Source organism: Micromys minutus (assembly GCF_963924665.1).
Source record: "Micromys minutus genome assembly, chromosome: 27".
NCBI lineage: Eukaryota > Metazoa > Chordata > Mammalia > Rodentia > Muridae > Micromys > Micromys minutus.
This window is the reverse complement of record NC_137962.1, coordinates 34,844,229-34,866,070: the sequence shown is the minus strand read 5'-3', so window position 1 is coordinate 34,866,070 and position 21,842 is coordinate 34,844,229. Positions and strand designations below refer to the sequence as shown.

At 51.4% G+C, this 21,842-nt stretch overlaps 1 protein-coding gene across 1 annotated transcript in view; it reads left to right on the top strand.

The window, feature by feature from the left end:
* Positions 1-21,842, top strand: part of PARVB (parvin beta) — a 78,374-nt gene that overhangs the window by 17,080 nt on the left and 39,452 nt on the right. The window contains exon 2 of the mRNA XM_080939657.1: positions 20,452-20,541. Within this exon, the coding sequence (XP_080795783.1) occupies positions 20,452-20,541 (90 nt within the window). The remainder of the gene's footprint in view (positions 1-20,451; positions 20,542-21,842) is intronic.

Here is a 21,842-nt window from a genome sequence, read left to right as displayed (position 1 = left end):
CTGCTTGTACTGGAAAATAAATTCTGACAGCCCTATCCCCCATACTGTTCTCTGAGGCCTCACGTATTTCAGCCTGGTGGCTCTGCGATCTGGGCAGGGCTCAGCCTCATGCTACCTCCCTTGCCTATGACCTCATTTGTTGTGTTTTGAGACAGCCTGACCATGTAGCCCAGGCTAGCCTTGAACTCACAACCCTCTTACCTCTGCTTCTGAGTGCCAGGGTCAGTGGCTTTCCCTCCGACATTATCTCCTTTCATTTCTTTGCCGCCTGTTTCGGCACAACCTGGTTTCGAAGCGTGTGGTTCTATTATGAGAAAATTAAACACATTTAAGAGCAAATTAAATTAGGGGATTCATGATCATTAGCTAAGTAAATTATTTATTTATTTATTTTTTAAGTAATGAGCCAGGCAGGATACAGCGTGAGGTGGCATGCTCAGTAAGTATTTGTTGGTGGGGGCAATCGTCGCATGAGCCTATCAAGTGGCATGGGAGGGAATCATTTGCCTCTGAAACTAATGGAATAGCGGAGGGGCAGTCACGGTAACTAAAGATACCCTTTGTGTTTATGAAGCCTCCAAGGGCAGAGCACTCCATGCTGGATCTTGGCCAAGGGAGACGTCTGGGGACAGCAGGCACACTGAGCCCGTGTGTCATCCAAGAGACTTTGTGACCTTGGTTCTGGCTGTCCTTGCAGCCCTGGGGCATTTGTCAGTACTATGAGCAGACTTAGCCCTGCAATGGACCTCCCTTGGCCACTCTGGGAAGGAGCTGGTGGATAAAGCTGGGTGTTCTGGAAGGAGGAGGTAGTTAAAGCCGTGTGATAGTTGAGTAGGGCAGAGCCATTTGGGGTCAAGACCTGCCTAGTGGAGGAGGGAGGCCTGAGGCCAGAGATCTTGGGGTTGAGGCCTGAGGGCTCCAAGACCACAGGTTTAGGTTCTAGGGAGTCACGATGTGGTCAGACATGCTGTGTCTTCTATCCAGCCTCCCTGGGCAGGTACTTTGCTTGAAGCTTTGACAGTCCCTCTCCAAATTTTATCCCCCCCACCCCACCATGTTGGATAGGGGTCATTCTTGTTTATTTAGTGAGGTTAAGGACACTAGGCCACTGTATTTCAGCTAACTGGGATCGTGAAAATAATAATTTTAGCCTGTCCCAGTGAAGGGGACTGAGGCCAAGGATCATCACAAGTCAAAGCTAGTCTGTGCTCACTACACAGCAAATTTCAAGGCCGTCTGATCTACACAGTGTCTCAGAAATCCAAGTGCAACTACAAAGCCAGCCTGGGACAGGGTGTACATACCTCTAATCCCAGCTCTCGGGAGGCACAGACAGGAGAATTGGAGAACATTTGAGGCCAGCCTTGTCTACGTAGGGATTTCCAAGTCAGTCTAGACCAGGTAGTGAGACTTTGTCTCAAAAACCCACTGATTGTACAGGCTGGAGACATGGCCTAGAGGTTAAGAGCATGTGCTGTTCTCACAGAAGACCTGGGTTTTAGTTTCCAGCACCCATGTTGGGTGGCTCGCAGCCTCCTTTTATTTAATTTCAGTTCCAGAGGGATCAAGGCCTCTCTGGCTTCTGAGGGAATGATACTCATGTGAACATACTCCTCCTCCCCACATATGCATAATTAAAACTAAAACAAGGGGACTGGAGAGATGGCTCAGTGGTTAAGAGCACTGACTGTTCTTCCAGAGGTCCTGAGTTCAAATCCCGGCAACCACATGGTGGCTCACAACCATCTGTAATGAGATCTGATGCCCTCTTCTGGTGTGTCTGAAGACAGCAACAGTGTACTCATATATAATAAATAAATCGATCTTTAAAAAACCCACTAAAAACAAGTTTTTAAGACATGTTTCTCAACCTGTGGGGTTGAGACTCCTTCAACAAACTTCTATCCCCCTAAATACTCACATCACAATCTGAAACAGTAGCAAAAAAATCACACTTGTGAATAGCAATGAGAATATTTTTATAGTCGGGGGTCCCCAGGACACCATGAGGAACCGTATTAAAGGGTCGCAGCATTGGGAAGGTTGAGAACCATCGCTTTAAAAGAAATCCACAAGAAAACTAACAATAATTAGAAAAACAACAAGACATTGTGAGCTCTGCATTAGCACCCAGCACCACTATCGGGCTGAAGAGTGGGACTCACTCCGTTCCCCTGGTGTGGTGACCACAGCCCAGCCATCCAGGGAGAATCCTTCCAGCTGCGTTGGTTGCCTGAAGTCTGCCCTTTGGTGACACGTCTGTCTGGTGCATCACGAGTCCTCCTGTGTACCTCCCGCCTCCGCCGTGTTGTTCCTTCCCTCCGAGCATCTGTTGGCTGTGACAAACAGACTCCTATTTTATCTGCTGTCACCTCGTCTTGAGCCTATCTTCAACTGCCTGATTTTCAAATGAGTAGATTTTCAGGTCCCAAGTGGATGAGAGTTCCAAAGAGCACCTACTCAACCCACAGTGACCAGGGCCCTGTGAGTGACTAAATCAAATCACCCTCAACTTTAGTGTCGCCAGGATGGCCCTAATAACTCACTATACATTCGAGAATGACCTCAAACTCCTGTTCCTCTCTGCCTCATGCTGGGTTGACAGGCACGTATCGTCAGGCCTCTGTTTTATTATAGGTTTTTCTTGCTGTTATTTTCTGGAGGCGAGGGAATGGTGAGAGATAGAGATAGTCAAAACCGCGGCTTATGTTTATCTGGGTTCTGCACCCAGTGGTTCGTTTCAGACTCTTGAGCTCCAAGGGGAGGAGGCAGAGGGAGTTTGCCCTTGTCGAATGAGGAAGACTGAGAGGCCCAGCTTGTGTCCACGGCACCAAACTCCAGACGCTGTTGTGTTCTGTTAACTTTCCTCTGCTGTGTTGTTTTGTGTGGTGTGGCTTCAGCTGTGAGATAAATAATCTAATTTTTCTAACATACACGCTTTTAAAATGAGAGCCGTCCGTCACCAGCCTCAGGGACACGAACGAGTTGGCTCAGTACCCAGACACGCTCTTAGGGATGCAGGGATACCCCTATCCCTGACATGAGGGTGTTCCCTGTTGAGGGCTGAGCGCCACACACTGCCTGTGGATGGCCTCGGCTTAAGACTTTGTGAACAGCTTCCTCTCAGAGGTCTCGCTGAACTTCTGAGAGGTTGTTTGACAGGCACAGGCTGTGTGTCATTAAACACGGGCGAGACCTGCTGTCATGTGGCTTTAAATAGCGCTTGACTTTCTGCCCGTGGCATACATGCTGAGCAGAGTAGAGGGGTAGATGTGACATCCCATGACACACTTTCCTCCTTTCTAGCCTTCCTCTGCTTATACTGTTGGAAGCTCTTTTCTTCCCTGGGTCATAGAGACAGGAAGAATGGTCAGAGATACATGGAGTTCAGTGTTAGGACTTCTTGGCTGAGTGTCATGGAAGCATCATTAACCTCAATTTCAGGCTGAGAGGAACTAATTTACTTCCTTTTCTTTCCTCCTTTCCTCTTTTCCTTCCTTCTCCCCCCCCCCCTCGTTTTCCTCCCTATTTTACTTGAAGCCCAGGCTGGCTTTGAACTTGAGACTCTCCTTCCTGAGTGCTAGGAACATGAGCATGTACTGTGGTTCCCTGCGGAACGATTTCAACAGGTGACCCTTGAAACAGCCAGGCAGGAGAAACTAGTACTGAGTTGGCAGATGTGTGTGTGTCTGTGTGTGTGTGTCTGTGTGTGTGTGTGTGTATTGGCTCTCAGGATGCTGCGTGTTTCTATGAAGATACCACAAGCACAGCGTTAGCCATCTGTGAAGCAGCTACTTATGAGGCTCTGGGCTTGAGTCGGGCAGGCATTACGTGCGCTACTGTTAAAAGACATCTTCCGGAGTGCGTTGGGCCTTTTGAGAGCCCGGAGTGGAGGTGCACAGCTGTGACCACATCACTGGGGAGGTGGGGGCCGGGAGAAGGATGCGGAGCTCAAGGTCGTCCTCGGCTACATGTTCAGATGTAAGCTTGTTCAACAGGAGACAGAACACAGGTCTTCAAAACCCAAATTCTCTTTGACTCTGTCTCCCTCCCTTTTTCTGTTGGTTCATTACCATGGAAACCCCAGATCACAGCAGTCATGGAGGCCTCCTAAGGCTTCCCCATCAGACCACTGTTGGCCTGTGTTTGGTAACGCTGGCCGCTGCATCAGGTCTTTTATGAATAGCGGTTACCAACCCAAAGCACGGCATGTCCAAAGAACACGGCACTAAGTAGACAGCGACTTGGGTGCTTTCTCAGAAGTAAAGGCTGAAGGAGGCAGAGGGTGTCCATTTGAATGTAGTGGGGTGCTATACCCAGAGACCTAAACTCCACTGAACTTCTTCCCAAGTGACTGACTCAGCACCGTAAGCATCCTTCAGCCTTATGGATTTTTTTTTTTTCAATAGAGTTTTGTAAACTCAAAACACATAGGACATTTTGGGCAGCATTTGGCCAGTTTGTTGGGAACTGCAGGAGACAGACAGCCACTGCACTGCACGGACAGATGGCTACATGTGTCTCTGTGTCTCCGTCTTACCATACCAAGCAGCACTCTGGAGACACCACCTCCAGCTCACAGTATACCCAGAGAGCATCATAGATGAAGGCTGAGGCTCAGCCTGCAAGACCACACCACGTCCGCTTCAGACACATGCACGGGCTGGATGTAGCTTGTGACCAGGCTCCTGGGAAGCGGGATTTCTATGCCCTCCTTGGTTTGGTTCATTTGCAGAACCCGGGGAAACAGATCGGGATGAGCCCGGGGGATGAGGAGGGCCATGCTGAGTGACTGAACACAGGACCATTCCTTCTGGAGTTAAGACTGGCCACTGTCCCAGCATGGGGGTGCGTCTTGTCAACCAGGGAACCCTCCCAAACTGCCTTAGGTCAGAGATTTCACAGAGGCAACACACAAAGGCGGGGCAGACGAGGACCTCAGACCCCAGTTCTTCTCTCCAGAAGACACAGGGAGCTAGTGCTTCCAAGGTCCTCATGCTGTCCTTGTCTTTCTAGGACCAGCAACCTCCACAAGTTGCCTCCTTAGAACAAAAGAAAAAAAAATGTTCCTGTTGCTTGGGGAATGACAGGGGTTTTAGGGACTTGGGTTAGGAACCAAGTACAGATTTTTATATATATTAAGGCAAAAGGTGTGTCTCATCACAGCTTCAGAGCCCCGCCCTCTAGGCAGGCTCTGCAGTGCCTGAGCTACTGTTCCCAGGTTCCCAGCCTTGATCCTGAACAGGCTAAGGACGCCGTAAGCATCCTCCATTCCCGCATTTCTCCTCCGGATGCTGTGTCTGCTCTGCCTGCCCTGAAGCTGGGAGAAGCTGGTGACTCTCCCTCTCCTTGCTAAAACTACCTGGGCTGTGGAGCGTCTGTGAGGCGCTGGAAGCCTACTATGGGCTGATAGGCCAGTAAGACTGATGCAGAAGACCCTGCTGCTGGTATGGTGGTCACCATGGCTTCAGAGCATCATGGTCTGTGGGCAGACCCCGTGTGAGCAACTCCTGCTCTTCCAGTGGGATGAAAATGCAGCACGTGTGCCCCTCACAGCATGTGGTCACGCGTGATGTCCCTGAAGAGTTCTGTCATGCTGCACTTGGGTCATTAGTGCCGAGTGTGCTTGCTGATCAGGGACAGCTGACTGTGAACTTCTGGGGGGGCACAGCAGTGTGGGGGGGACACAGCGACCTTGCTCAGTCTGAGTTTCTAGCATCCTTTGGCAGCTTTGGGAGATCACGGGAAGCAATGGATCCACGATGTCTAGGTGTTTCTTAAGCGTGGTCCTCGGTCTGAAACTGCCCAACCGGGATTACACGGGGCTGTAGTTACCCTTACAAGCAATAACAGCGGGTGATCGTCTGAGATGCCAGGCATTATATGAGTTCATCGGTCACAGATCACCTGAGAGGTATGTCCGCACTTTACAGTTGGCTGCAGTGGCAGGAAGGGCTCGCAGGCCAGGCAGAGTGTTCTGTGACTGCAGAAAAGCGGATATATTGCAGGCAAAGAACATAGAGTTCAACTGTGGCTTCCTCTTCCCCACTTCCAGAACCTTCCTCTGCAAAAAAAAAAACAAAAGCAGAACCAAGAAGTCAGGACTGCTGGTACATACCAGTAATCCCAGGCTGAGGCAGGGGGATTAGGAGTTTCAGGCCATTCGGAGTTCAAATAGAGATCTGTCCCCACAAAAGCAAAACACAAAGCAGGCAGTTCTGCTTGGCTTAAACTGCTGCTCAGATTTGATTTCTGTTGTCGTGGTAACGAGTGACAGGCGCTCAGCATCCTTGTGTTTGGTCTTCTGTGTACTTGACAACCAGGAGATGCTTGATGCTTGGCCCTCTGTGCCTGTGTCGTGTCATCTTCCACTGGGGTGCAGAGAACTGTCCCTGAGATATGGCAGACCTCTCTGCCCTTCCTCAGCCTCCAGCCCAGACCCCAGGAGATACCTGGAGTTGAGGAATTCCTGTTCACTTTCTTATGGTGGGTCTTAAGCCACCTCATGGGGATGGTTGGCCCTCCCCCCCATTCCCAGTGCCCCTGGGGCTTATGGGGAGTAGCTGGTGGGTGGAATTGCTACAGTGGTTCTGAAGTTGCACATGATGTGGCCAGTGGCGCTATCTTGTCAAACAGCCCTGGCCTCTGTGGCTTCCTCAGGGGCTCTGCAGTTGCAAGTCATGGTGATGTCCCTGGGATCCTTATATGGTACAAATGCATCCCCCCTGCCTGGGCAGTGCCAGTAGCCGCTTGCTGTGGGTCTGAAGAGTACTGACGTCCCACTGGGTGCACGTTCCTGACAGTGAGTTGTCCTCCTTTCCAGCAGAGGCCAGGCTCAGCCGGCCCTGCTGTGGCCCTGGTCTGTGGGGGTTGCTTTGCAAGAATGGAACTTGGGCAGACCTTTTCCCCTGGAAGGTGATAGGGATGCTAGGGTTAGGGTGATGGGGAGGAAGACCCTTGGCCATCTTGTGGCAGTCAAGGGAGATGAGGACCTGGCTTGTCCCCTGAAGCTCTTTGGGATGAGAAGAATGGGACTTAGGGCATTGTCCGGGACAAGTTGTGGTTAGGATTTGTGCAAGTGTGTGTGTGTGTGTGTGTGTGTGTGTGTGTGTGTGTGTGTGCACGTGCACACATGCCACCACAAGCGTGTGGCAATCAGAGGGGACTACTGCAGGGGTTCTATAGAAGGAACAGGCTTGGTGGGTACCACGTTTCCCTGCTGAGCCATCTCTCCAGTCCCTTCCTGTCACCGCAGCAGCCAGTGATAGGTATTTTTTAGCACAGGCCAGACCTGAGGAGAAGCCTGGCCTCTGGTCCCATTGTAGGGTGGCCCAGCATCCGTTTTTGTTTTTTGATGTCGGAGCATTGGCACAGTTGATGTGCACCGAGCTCTGAGTCCTCGAAGCAGTTTTTCTTTCACAGAAGAGGAAACTGGAGCCTAGAGGTTAAACAACCTGACTCAGGAATGGGAGGTAGGAGCTGCTGGTCAAGCTAACTGGTTCTCAGTAGGGGCTGCAAACTCCCCCTCCACCCTGCCTCCAGGGTGTTAACCCGTTGCGTGACAGATACCATGCCTGTTTGGCCTATGAAATGCTTGGTGTGTTGTTGCTGCTTCAGAATCCCTGACAGAAGCCACTTAAGGAAGGTTATTTTTGAGGGTTCACTCCATGATGCTGGGAGGGCACCCACAGGCAGGAAGCAGAGAGAAGTAATTGCTGGTACTCAGCTCTTATTCGATAGTACGTGTTCGTGTGTGTGCACTCAAGTGGGTGTGTGTGCAGGCGAGTGTGCGTGCAAAAGGACCTCAGAGTTGACTTGGCTGAAGTGAGAATTGACACTTTCCTGCCTTCCTGGGCCACATCCCTGCTCCCTGTCAAGTGGCCACACCCTTCCAGCCTGCTGCTGTCAACAACTGGGAGGAAGTGGTTGGCAGGTTTGGGGAGAGATCCGTCGGCTTCCTGCTCCATGGAGCTGTCCCTGAAGTCTCTGGCCCCTCCCCCAGCATCTTTATTATCCGTCGGACTGGGCATTTCCAGCTGGATACAGAATGGGACCAGATGAGGAAAGGGGAACGTATAGATCGGGCACCTTTCTGATGGGGACATTGGAGGAGCAACACTTCCCTTCCCTGGCTTATAACACCGGTGACACAAAGAATGTGTTTCCTTGGTTGTTTATAAGTCCCCCACATGCTAGAAACAGGAGGACGGGATCTCATCTTCCTGGCAGACCAGCCATCTTCAAAAACACCAGGAAGGGGGCGGGGCACTTCTTCCAGGGCCTCAAGTAAGCTGGTGGCTTGTCTGTGGATTTGGAAATATCCACATCCTTGTCAAGAAGTTGTTACCCAGGGAATGGAGCAGGGTAGGGTAGAGGATACATTTGCCCTGCTGGTTAGGGACCAAGAAGGTAGCCTTGGGGACAAAGAGAACAGGGAGGCTTATGGGGCTGGGGCGCAGCTGTGGCTGCAAAGGGCAAGCAATTAGCACACCTCCCCGCTGCTGCTGCTCCGGTGAGCTATGGAAAGGCCAGGCAAGACGGAAAGCTGGAGGTAACCTGGTCCCAAAGGCCTTTTAGCCCAAGGCTGCTGAGCTAAGCCTTCTGAGAGGCTAGCTCCAGGGGAGGTGGCGTCCTGTGGCGTCTGCACATAAAAGTCAATGCTGGTTGGGAAATCTGTTTTCTTGATCAACCTCCCCTGACCTCGGGGTTAAGGAGTAGGACCAGTTTGTGGTGAGGACCAGGGAGGGGCAGTGTTATCTACAATGAGGTCACACCACTCTTTCTGTCTAAAGTCTTTCTGCTGTGTAACTCAGGTCTGCCTGCTTCAGTAGATCTTGAATGAGAGAATCTATCTGGCTGTGCAAGGCTGCTGGTAGCTACTCTTGTTTGTTTTCTCCCTTTCCTTTCTTTTGAGACAGGCTCTCTCGATGTAGCCCTGGCTGTCTTGGAATTCACTGTGTAGACCAGGCTGGCCTTGAACTCACAGAGATCTGCCTGCCTTCGGAGTGCTGGGATTTAAGCAATGTGCCACCACACCCTTGTTTGTTTCTGTAGGGTTGTGGTAACGAGGAACCAGAACCTCAATAGTTACTATGGGTGTCTGTTTGTTACCTTACAATATAGAAAGCCACCAGTCAAAACTAAGACTGGGCTTTCCAGCCTCTCTGGAGGCTTCAGTGAGTTTTCGTCTCTGACCTCTTCCAGTTCTGAGAAGGACCTGTGGCTGCCTCACCATCTCCTCAGACATCAACACACAGCATCTCTCAGTCTGTCTCTGTCCCAGGCTCATGGTGCCTGCCTCAGGCTCTTCCTTCCTGGAGTTCCTATGGAGTTACTTGTGCTAACTCCAGTATACATTCAAAGGCCTTTAAAATTTTTTTCCATCACAGAAGGGGAAGCATCATACAGCTCTAAAAGATGCAGGAGAGAAGAGGTTCAGGGAGTTACAGTGAGAGTCTCTAGGGAGAAATTCAGTTAAGTCAGGCATGGTGGCAGATGCCTGCAATCCCAGCATTTGGACCAACGTGGCAGAAGGACTGTGAGTCTGAGGCTAGCCTGGGCTATGTATCAAGATTCTTCTCCAAAGACCAAACATGGGGGAAAGTAAATACAAATAAAACGTTAGCTAAAGCTGCAGAATGCTACTAGCCCAGTTGCTCCTGAACTCATCGAGGATTGGCCAGCTGTTCTCTGAGCAGTTTGTGTGCTCTCTGTGTGACAGGCAGGTGACATGCTTGCCCTTTACAGAAGCGATGGCAGCTAAACCTTTGGCGCAGATGTGCCAAACTATGTCAATGCCTTGGAAGAAAGGAGCTGGCAAGGAAGCAAATGTGTTGGGGAAATGTGTGGGGATGTGTTGGTCCCAAGGGGCAGGGAGCACGCGTCTACATAGGCTCTTAGCTCCTCATCTGTTAAGCTTGCAGAGTCCTGTCCTTCCATCCCCAATCCACGGCTTTGCTTTTATCTCAGCAAAAGAAGATAAACTGGACCCGCCTCCCAACCGTGTCTGATCAGACAGCTATAGTGCAGATGGCCACTAGAGGGCGCCGTGCACATAGCGTTCCTGCTCTCAGCCAGTGAAGGGGGTCTCCCGGTGGCAGGTGTACAGTAGAGCCCTTTTGTTGTTGTTGTTAATGGCTTAATGATTTAATCTTCTTATTTTCTCAGCAGAACCGCTTTGGACTTCTGGGTATGTGGGGACATTACTGATCAGATTAATTAATGCTAGCTCTACAGCTGGGAAAGCCAGCCTCACCAGCTCTGCCAAGGAGTTACAGTTCCGGTCTCTTTCCGGTTCTACACAGTGCATTTCTCTATCCATGCTGAGATTGACCAGGCTGGCTCTGCTCCTTTGAGTGACCGAGCCACCAGCAGCTTTCATTCCCAGCCTGCCTCGGTGAGCAGCACCCTGTGCAGCTTTCTCAGGGGGACGGTGTGATTTGTGACCACCATGGGCAGGGAAATCCAGGTTCTGCTTTTTTGTTGTTCGCTCCTTTCTTTTGGGTTTTGCATTCTCTTCTTTCCCCCTCTTTCTGCACCCCGCCCCCAACCATGATTAAAAGCCCTCGTCAAAAAGGCACTGTGATTGATTGAAAGCAACCAGGGACTCCAAGGCTTGCGGCAAAAGGCCTGCTGTGGCCTGGGGGTTAGAGTCGTTGATCATAAGCACCTGAAACTGAGGGTGAGGGCCAGGAGAATGGATGAGAAACTGGGGAGCCCATACGTGAGGGGGTGGGGTGCGGGGTGCAACTTCAGCTGTTCCTCAGAGGTGGGGATTCAAGTCATGGGGCTGAAGTCCCGTAGACTAGCCAGTATGCAATGGTCACCCTGCAGTATGACTCCGGCTGGACATATGTGTCACATACTGTAATCCCAGCACTTGGGAAGCTGAGGCAGGAGAATTGAGAGTTCCGGGACAGCCTGAGCCACTAGTTTTAAAGCAATCGGACACAAGCTATAGTCATCTGAGAGGAGGAAACCTCAGTTGGGAAAATATTTCCATAAGGTTGGGCTGTGGGCAAGCCTATAGGGCATTTTCTTAGTTAGTGATTGATGGAGGAGGGTTCAGCCCATTCTGGGCAGGTTCTATAAGAGAGCAGGCTGAGCAAGCCATGAGGAGCAAGCCAGTAAGCAGCACCCCTCCACGGCCTCTGCATCAGCTCCTGCCTCTACATTCCTGCCTACATGAGTTCCTGTCTGACTTCCTTCAGCGATGGACTACGATGTGGAAGTGTAAACCAAATTAGCCCTTTGACCATAGCAATAGTAACCCTAACTAAGACAGCCTCAAAAAGGAAAGGCTAGGGACATAATGAGACGCCAGAGCACTTGCCTAGCCTGTGTGAGTCCCTGGGTTTGACCCTAGCGGTGACCTGAGCACATGAAGTTAAGGTTGCAGAGGTCTCTGACCTTCCCCCAAAGCCTGTGCTGTTTTCTTGCCCTCACTGCTCCACAGCTGTGCCTCCAGACTTCCTCTCCCCCACCCCCGGACTGGCCTGCATTTTCAACTTTTCCACAGCCTTTTGAGCCTAGGTGGCCCCGAGCCTCCCATAGGTGCTGTGCTTGCTCAGGTCTGACACCTGTTCTTCGAAGGGACTCTGACAGTGCCTTTGCTGAGTTGTCTGCGGCCAGGATGAACCATGCTTCATCCTGCTTGCCCCCATAGCGTGGTGGGCATCTGCTGGAGACCTTAAGACCCACACCTCAGGCGCCTGGGCAGGGAGACTCCAGACAGTTGAGCTTTGTCTTTAGGGTGGGCGTTTGACATCTGGGTCCCTTGAGAATTGGTGAGCTTGGTACCTACCCTCTGACTCCCCTGAACATTTGGTGAGGGCCTTTCTGCCCTTGGCACTGGCGGAGAGCTGAGCCTTCCAGAACGTGGATTTGACTCAGTTCTTTTCCGGTGAGCTAGGGTGGACAGGGTAAGGGAGAGGTGAAGAGACCTAAACCTCATCCTTAGCCACTCTCCACACAGCAGACAGTTGTCACAACAGCTCTGTGGTCCTGCCCACCTGTTATCTGTGGTAAGGAATGCTGTGTCCATGGCTGTACCGGGAGGCTTTCCGCCCTGTTTCTCCGTCTAGATTGTAGGGACCTTCAGAACTGGGAGATGACTTTCGGGCACACACAGGCAGATGGAAAGTTCTGGATGTAGTTCCAGCGGTAGCCATGGGATCTGGCACCCCGGAGGGTGCACAGGCTGAGGAAAGGCACTGTGGTCTGAGCTCTTTAGGGGAGGCAGCTTCCACCAGAGGGAGCAGAGGAAAAGGTGCTGGAAAAGACAGCTGGGCCAGGTGACTAGTGACACTGTGGCAGGTGTGGATTGGATTCTGAAGGCAGGAGAGGACAGTGCCAGAGGACTGGGTGGGGCAGTGGTTAGGGAGCACGTGGACTGGATTAGAGAGGGGCATACCCGAGGTGTCAGAGACCAGACAAAGCTCACATCTGGCTGACAATGCATGGGCTAGCCTCCAGAATTCTCCCTGTTGTGTTTAGAGCAGCGGTTCTCAAGTTTCTTAATGCGGTGACCCTTTAATACAGTTCCCCATGCTGTGGTGACCCCCCCCACCATAAAATTATTTCATTACCACTTTGTAATTGTAATTTTGCTACTGCTGTGAGTCAGAATGTAAATATCTGATATACAGGACATCTGAGAATGCAACCCTAAAGGGGGTCTCGCACCTCAGGTTGAGAAAAGCTGGGATAGAGGGTGGGTTGAAGAAGCCCATGAGACTTTGCGTGTGAGGAGACAGTTAGGCCTTTTATCCTTCAAGGACCGAGTTCCGTGAGTGAGCTGCCTTGGCCCTTCCCGCTCCCGGTACCGCCTGCCCGGGGGGGCTTTTATGGTAAGCCTGGCATTTTATTGTGAACCCGGAACCTTTTTCCTATTCAAGTCATTTTTTTGTAGTTCTAACATTTTTCTGATCACCCTGGGGGATGGAGGGGGAAGAAGAAGACTCTATTTTGGGGCTGAAGAAATGGTCTGTTTAACCCTAGCTCTGAGCTTCAGCTACACACACACACACACACACACACACACACACACACACACACGTATGATATCAGGTATTGTACGGTCATCAGACCTAATTCCTGAGACAGATTAATTCTGTCTGGCATGGAGGGGGGTGTCTCTGTGTCAGCGAAACCTGTGTGAATAGTTTATCTGACCTTCCAACTAGAGGAGGCTGAAGGTGGCTCGAGGCTGGCTGCCCCAATCAACTCCTTCCCCCTGCCTCATCAAGGCTGCATTGTAGTAATTGGGTTCTTGGTGACCCACAACTGCTGGGCTAATGGGACATTAATGGGACATCTGATGGCCTTAATGGGACATTTCTTTTCCATCAGTGAAGTGGTCGGAGGTGCACTGTAGGTGACAGTCGACAACTGTGTTCTGGGTAGCTATCCCAGGCCAAAGTCCTTTGCTCTCTACTTCCCATGTGTCCTTGGTACACGAATCCTGGGCCTGGTTTTGTGCTGGATGCATGACCACAGTGACGATCTGAGACCTGGTTCTGGGTACAAGGAGGCAAGCATGCCCCCCAAGCTAAGAGTTTGCTGCTGTCATGAATGGTGAACTGTGGGAAGCTAGGGCCCTAGCTCCTTCCAGGATGGTAGGTGCACTGAGATTGTACCCTAGGCACTTCTAAAGAGATGAGAGAAGGGCTCTCTTGGTGTCTGGAAGCGTAGGGGCGTGGTCTACAGGGCTTGACTCCAACAGGCTTTGAGGAAGGAACAGGGGTGGGGAAGGAGAGGAGGCCAGTCTCTCATCAGGAACCTTTGGGAACCCCCATGGCTTTACTCTGGAGCTCTTCACCCTGGACAATGACAGGGACAGCTTAGGGTGCTGGGAAGAGGGTGGAGTCTGATGGGATCCATCCCCTCTATTTAGAACGATAGTTGACCGAGAGGCCCAGGGTGTCCCGGTGTCAGGTGGGGAATCTCACAGACAGCAACACAGTGGCACCGGACTGAACCAACAAGCTTGGCTCCTGGAGCAAGAGTGTGATGACAGAGTGTGACCTTCCGCAGGTGAGCTGGAGGCAGCCCCACCCCCCATCAGCCTTCCTGGACCCCGAGGCTCTCAGGCCCTCACTTCTGCCATCTCACCGGATGCATCTGCAGCAGTGGCTCCCGAGGTGGGCCGATGGCCTCCTTTTCAGTGTACCTTATTAAAATGCATGCACTTTTATTTTTAGTGTCTGAACTTATTTAGTCTCGTGAAGTTGAATGGAAAACCTTATGCCTGCCCCGGCAGAACAAGCTCATAAATCAATGGTTCGAGTCCCCCGTTGCATCCCATTCCTAGGCCTTGCCAATGCAGTGTAGAAACTACCTCTTCTTAGAAATGCCTGAATTAACACACGGGAGCATCATCCTATGCTCAGCATCCTTGGTCATGGTCTGTGTTAGGAGACCAGACCCATCTCTTGTGAACGGCAGGCAGTCTGGGCCTCTTGATGGCGAAGAGGCCATTTCTCTGATGTTTACCACACAGTGTTTGAGCATCATTTCTTCTGTGCCGTGTGTGGCTCAGACACCCTCCTTGGGCTCCTCACCTACAGCACTTCATGATGAGTGGCCTTGTCCCACATGCTGTCCTTAGGTTTGGTGCTGAACCTGGTGGGTGTCATGGACCAGCCTGACAGACACATCAAGGTCTTCGCACGAGCAACTGTCAGGAACAATTCTTCTTGAGTTTCGTCTGTGGATGTCAGAAAGGTGACCGGCAGCAGTTGGCCCCAGCTGCCCAGACAGATGCTATTTTCACTCTTACTTAAATCTTATTTAGGTCAGATCTTGACTTGTCTGAGCTGAAAGAGCCTCGTGCACAGCCCAGTTTGATTGCTTTTCAGAACCGCTTTGAAGAAGCCCTTCGTGGACGGTGAACGTCTTCGGAGTTAGAAAATTCACGGAAAACTCTTGTTCCGGGGCTTGTTTATCAGAGGTGTCCTGGGGTCCCTGCTGCTGGCTTCTGGGCCCCTGCGTGCCCTTTGCTAAGAGCAGAGATGGGGAAGGTGGACAATGGGCTCTTTGTCCCCTCCGTTCTTCTGAGAGCGCTCAGTCTTTGAGTAGATCTGTGCAGGGCGCTGCTGGGCGCCAGCCGGTGGCGGGCTGGTTAAGTGGCCCAAATTGAAGCAGCTTTGCTACCGCTTTCAAATCCTTCTTTTGATGTGCCGCAGGTATGGCCCTTTTTGTGAGATTTCAGCTTTGATCCTGGTTCAGAGTGGGTTTGCTGAGATCCCCCTCCCCCCGCCATGGTCCTTTGTTCTCTGTGAACACCAAAAAACATATATATATATTACACAAGGTCCCTGCGGGCAGTGTGATGCAGTTGCTATGTGGATGTCAGAAAATGGAGTCAGCGTTGCTCTGGAGACCCCTCCTTCCACTGTGAGGGTCTCGCACCCCGCTTTTCCAGAAGTCGAGCTGTATCCCTTGGAGTGGGAAGCTGAGAGCAGATGCAGGTTCCGGCCGGCGTTTCTTCTCCACCGCGAGGGAGGCTTGTTCTTCAGCCAGCCGGCTTTCAAAGCCCTGTTTCCTAATAATGTCAAAAGGAAACAACAACTAAAAGGCTGCCAAAAAAAAAAAATCTTTTTTTTTTTCCTTAAGAGCCTGGGTATAAATAATAAATAAATAAATGGAGCCATACAAAGAAAAGGATAGAAAATAAAATCAAAGCTGTGAACACTGCACTTGGCCTGAGGTATAAATAGCTGTCTCTTCGGAGGCGCCTGGGTGAGAGCTACTGAAGTCATCTCTTCCCTCTGTGACTGAAAGTCAGGAGAAACCGCTTCTTTTTTTCCCCCTTTTCTTCTCCAGGTTGCTTTCTTTTACGTTTTAATTAAGAAAATGTGAGTAGCCCAGGCTAGCCCCCCAACTCACTATAAGCCTGACAATGCTCTTGAGCTGATCCTCTTGCCGTCATTCCCGCCATGTCAGGATTCAAGGTGTGCATCCCCACATCTAAGTGTTTGCTTTTTAAGCCTTGTCAAGTCTTTGAGACCTGTGACTAGACAAGAGGCTTGTCTCAGGCACACTCTGTGCTCTCTTTCTTCTCTGTCCTCCCCTCCCCCTTCCCTGGCCTCCAACTCCTCTGCCTTCCCTGGCCTCCACTATCCACTCCTCTCTGGCCTCCATCCCCCTCCCAGCTTCCTCCTCTTGGTCCTCAGCTAGTATTTCTGTACAAACGGCTCTCCTCGGGCCCTGGAGATTCAGTGCGGTAAGAGGGCCCCGTGGCCAGAAGGACTGTGTTGATACCCACTCCTCAGGTCTGGCTGCTGGGTTGCCTGTGGACAGGCTCTGCCCTCAGAACAGTGAGGATGCTTGGGAAGCCAGGCCAGCAGGCTCCTATGAGTGCCATCATAAACCTGCCTCAGGACTGGGACTGGGTACGGCCAGAGGCGTCTTTGAAGTGTGAATCCTTTTGGGTGTCTGGACCATAACTTTAAAAATCTCAGCATTCCTGGGATTCGCTGAAACCCACTAGCTTGTTGGGCTGGTTGCTGGTCTGGTAGAAGGTACGGGTTCTTTAAGAAAACATCCTCCGAAAACGGGTGGGTCCTTCTGAAGCTGCCCACTGGGTTAACACTAGGAACTGTTCAGTGCAGAAAGGAGACCTGGAAGACCCAGGCTGGGGCAAAGGACTAGGTGTCTACCCTGGGTTTCTGTGGGTCCCTGGGCTGGGTCCCCCCAACCCCCACCACACATTGCTCTGTAGTCCCTAAGGCTGCTCCTGAGTCTGGCCTTCTTTCAAGACTGTTTATTGGATGTCTCCTCCAGGGAGTCTCCCATGGTTCTCCCGCATGATGGACTGGCATCTCTTCCTTGTTCTCCCGTGGCAGTGGCTTTCCTGAGCTTCCTTGGGGCCGGGCGCCATCGTTCATAGCTGACCCGTCAGTCTATACCGTGTGTGCAACCGGAGCCAGGCGCCAAGGGCTCCGGACCTTCCCATCCCTCTGGAGACTTCTGTGGGCAGGGACTCCTCCCACCTTTGTGCTATGGTGGGGAAACTGAGGCTCAGTGAGGTGCAGGGGGCTTGCCTGAGGCCATAAGTATGTAGCAGGGAAAGGTCTGAGCTGGGACTTGGTGGCTTTGGCCAAGTTTGCAGTACTTTTCCTGAATTCTGAGTCTGTGTTTCCCCAAGGCCTTGAACAGGAAGGGCCACCCCAGGGAGAGCATGTGGATTGCAGCCTGGCCGGCTCTGGTGTGTACTTCTTGTTTAATAAGGTCACGCAGTCCCTGGCCCTGTTTAGTGTTGTTTTTGATGTTCAAGGGCAGTGTGGAAATTCTTTGTTTTATGCAACCTAGTTTCTGTGCTTTGATAATGCCGTTCCACTGCACCCCACCAACTCTGAGATTTCCCAATCAGGGTCACAGCACCCCCTCTACCCCAACTCCCACTGTTTCCCCTAGCTCTGGACTTGATGCCCCTGCCTAGGTAGGGGGCTGATGCATGTAATAACTCCAGGGTCTTTGCTACTGTTAAGTTTCACTGTGTTTGGGCATGCGCAGGTGCATATGGAGGCCGGTGGTCACCCTTTGAGGGTTTTGTTGTGATGGAGTCTCTCATGGTCTGGGGCTGGTAGATTAGGCTAGTCTGCCAGCCTGTGAGCTTCAGGGAGCCACCTGTCTCTGCCCCCCTAGTCCTGGGATTACAGGGACCATTATTTCTGTTTTTTTTTGGGGGGGGTGGGAGGGGGGCTTTTGCTTATTTGTTTTTGATTTGAGACAGGGTTTCTATGTGTAGCCCTGGCTGTCTGTCCTGCAACCTGGATTTGAACACAGATATTCACCTGCCTCTGTCACCTCAGTGCTGGGATCAAAGGATTGAGCCACCAAGGTCAGCTTTGCCTTCTTTTTGGCTCCTCATGGTTTCTCAGCAAACTCTTGGCCCACTGAGCTATCTCCCTAGCCCATGCTCCGGAGTCTTTCTGTGAGGAATGGTGGCTCCTTCCTGTGGTTCTTTTGTTCGGCTTCCTGGTGTGATTCTTCTGTGTGGCTCCCTGAAGTCTCCCTTGGAGGACCTTATTCTAACCGAAACACTTTTATTCTTCTTTGACTGTTACCCTAACCACTGCCCATGGCCCCAGCCTAGGGACCCACTGTGCTTTTTTCTGAGAAGTTAGTTGGGTGGAAACCCGGGCTGCTGTGGGGTTGTCTTTTCTTCCCCTTTCTGGTACTCTCCTTCTCACCTAAGATGTGCAAGGATTTACTGGAATTTGTTCTGTTTTCTGCTGCCCCGGGATGGATCTTTGGGAGGTGGGGGCCAAGGGAGTCCACAGCCTCTAGGTGGTCACTGACTCACAAAGCTCTTTGATGTTAGCACGCTTCCTTCTAGAGTCAAGAGGATTAGGGGGATTAAGAAATGATTAGAAGAGGCTGGAGGGATGGCTCAGCAGTTAAGAGCCTTTTCAAGACTGATTCACATTTATGGATTCCCCATGGGTGTGGCCTCCCCCATCCCACGCCCCACCCCCGTTTTTTTTTTTTTTTTTTTTTTTAATCCATTAACATTTGTGTTGTTTCCGATTTTGGCTGTTGTGAGTAACATGGCCTTGAACATGGGTTTACAAGAGGGTCTCCTTTTCAAAAAATCCTGAACATCAGCATCTTTGATGACGTTAGAGCTGGCATCTGTCCCTTTGGAGGCAGAGAATGGGTTATCACTAGAGCTGCATCCACAGCCATGTTCCAAGAGCCTGTTGTGCGTTCTGTTCCAAGCTGGGGACTGGGGTCCTTCAGCCTGCCTGGAGACTCAAGAGAACAAACAGGAAACGCCAACTGAGGCAGTAGGGTCAGAGGGGTTAACAGGATCGGCTTGGGGTCTCCAAGCCAGCAGGGTAGGGACCCCTCTTCTTACAGGTTTTTGTGGTACACATGATGCTGTCCCAATCACCTGCTGTTGTGGGTGTTGGGTGACCAACACATAAGGTGCTGGTGTTAAGGTGTTAAGTGTTAAGGTGACTGGTATTTTGGGAAGCATTTAGAGGGGTTGTCTCTGTATAAGTTCCACTGAGGAATGACAAAGTGGTAAGATACTTGTCCCCGGGAGATCTCCTTAGGAAGGATGTGTGGGCAGCAAGTGATTTGTGCCTCTATCTCTCTCAGGGCTGTAAAAAGTGGCAGGTGGTGGCCTGTCTCTATCACCTCTGGATCTGGGGGTGGGGAGGGGTTGAGTGTGGAGACTGAGGTCCAGTGGTCTAGAAGCCACCGTTTCTGGTTTCAGGGGTTCAGATGTGGTAGAGCTTTTTGTAAGCAGAAAAAAGCCAAGGCCCGCATCTGTACAAGCTCTTTTGCCAGGTTGCATCTCCCCGGACACACACATACCTCATGGCTGTGACCAAGGGCCATCAGAGCTTCTGGGAGAGATGAAAGATCCTGTGTGGTGCCAAAGGACTGGGGTACACATTGTCTGGATCCCAGACTACACCCTACCCCAGTCTATACACTGTTTATGTGCAGATAGCAGTCTCTGGGACCATAAACTTCCAGCATGGAATCTGGGCTCGCTTCCTTAGACTGTTCTTCTTCCTACTGGCCCCAATCCCCAACCTGTTCTCTTCCATAGAGATGTAAGATCTTAGGGGAAAGCGTGCCGGTCCAAGGGCCAGGAAGACTGAGATGGTAATAAAGATTTAGTGACTTATTACCTGGAGCACATGTGTGTTTATCTGTGTGTGTGTGTGTGTGTGTGTGCGTGCACCTACAGAATTTGTGGCTTATCTGGGGAGAAAGAGGGCCATGGACCATGCCTTCTTGTGCAGGTCCAACTATCAGCAAGAGAGCGCTGGTTGTTATGACTCCAGAGTTCACGTGGGAAGGGAAGTGAGAAGCGGCATCCAGGCTGGCTGTGGGTGGATGCTGTCTAGGAGCATCCACTGTTCCAGGGCAGAGAGCTGAAAGGCCATGCCCAGCTGGGAGGAGGAGCATGTGTCCAGCTGAGGTGGCCTCTGGTCCTAGACTCTAGCCTGTAAGGAAAGTGCAGAATGTGAGAGCTCACTGCACCTTCACCTAAAGGACGTGTGGCACGCTTTAAATTCCGACCACCCATGTATGCAAGTAGGCCTGTTTACACCTCGAGTCTCGAACCCCAGATACAGAGAAGGGAGTTCCATCCATCCTCTCTGATCTTGCTGGGGTCTAAGCTTTGTCTATCATATCAGCCTCAGGCAGGTCTGGAAACAACTAGAAACAACCAGAGGCTTCCAGAAGCTTCCATGTCTCAATCGCATGTTCCAAAGAACAGTGTCATAGACAGGCTGGTCATGCTTGGGAGGCGTCAAGACCTGTGTGATGTCAAGCTAAATGGCAGGTGTTCTGGGCTGGGAGTAGTTCCCCAGCCTCATGCCCAACATGAAGGGATGTCCACGTAAGTGACATGTTAGTAACATGGGGCTTTTCTCTTGGGCTTCCTGGATACTGACCTGATCTCTTTTTGCTCAACAGTGACTGACTTGCAGGAAGAAGGCAAGAGTGCCATCAATTCTCCGATGGCCCCAGCTTTGGTGGACATTCACCCTGAGGACACCCAGCTAGGTACCATGGCCACTTGGCATCCTTCGGTGTACATCCCTGGGGTGGGACCCCCACATGGGTGGGTGGTGTTTGAGAACCAGAGTGTTATTCCGAGATCTCTAGGGAGAAGCAAGCTTCTGCCCCAGTCTTCCAGCACAGATTTTATCAACATGCAGTGTAGATGACTTAGCGCTGGGATTATGGCTGGTTATGGTCACAGATCCCAGGGGTGGCTAAGCAGGGCTGGGCAAGCAGTGGAGGACTGGATAGTGTAACTCTAGGAGCTCCAGGCCCAAGGTTCTGGTGGCTTGAGATAGCTGATAGTAGGCCTAAAAGACCAGCTATACTGGAAAGAGGAGTATTGGCTCAAGGTGTGGAGTTCAATGATCCCCTAGAGGAGGAGGCTAGGAGATAGCCACCCCAAAGGACAGTCTCTCTGGGATGAGTGGGCCCTAAGATCTCAACGCATGAAGAAATTAAAAAAACTAGGCACACATTTCAAATACCCTATATATCTCATTGGCTGCCACAAGGAACCATGCAGGGCCTGTGGCTTGCCATGTGATTGGGGAAGACCCCTGGATCCTTGCAGGTTGATGACAGGGTGTCAGCCAAGGTACTCTTTCCTGGTTTTGGCAGCAAGTCAGTGTGGAAGACGGGTTTGGGACATTTTTCTAAACTCTGGCTCAGAAGGAGATCCCTGTCTACCCAGATTTTCCATGACAAAGCCGTGTAGGCAGAAGCAGGTGTGGTCCAACCTGTAACCCAGAAATGGCTTGGCACCCAAGACCACTTGGTCTGTGATGTCTCTCCCCACAGAAGGGCATGCCTCTGTCATGGCTTCTGCAGCTGCTTGTCCCAGCAGGTACTTCCAGGCTATTCTTTGCCTGGGAAGCTGGACTTCCTCCCAGCTCCCCACTGTGGTCAGTGAGCCCACAGCATCCTGGCTTCTGTGGGACACTGGTCTCTTCTGTCCTGGCCCCTGTGCCTCCTCACCTTCCTGTTCTGCTGTCCCCACGAAGTCCAATGGACTCTTGTCTGTTAGAGCCAGACATGGAGGGGAAACACACACAGGAGATGGGTAAAACATCTCTTCATGTGTTTTGGCTATTTCTAGAACTTCCACACAATACTGTTTTGTATATGACACTGCCTGCCCTTCTGTTTCCTTATGTGTTCCGAGGCCCCTCACAGTTTCCTGTGGACTAGCGAACAGTGACTCAGGTACTAATGCTCAAAGCTCTCTTCAGCCCTCTGGTCCTGGTAGGGCACTTTTGAGGCCACTGTGGGCGCCACCCTCTGTCTCTTCTCTACTTATGCAG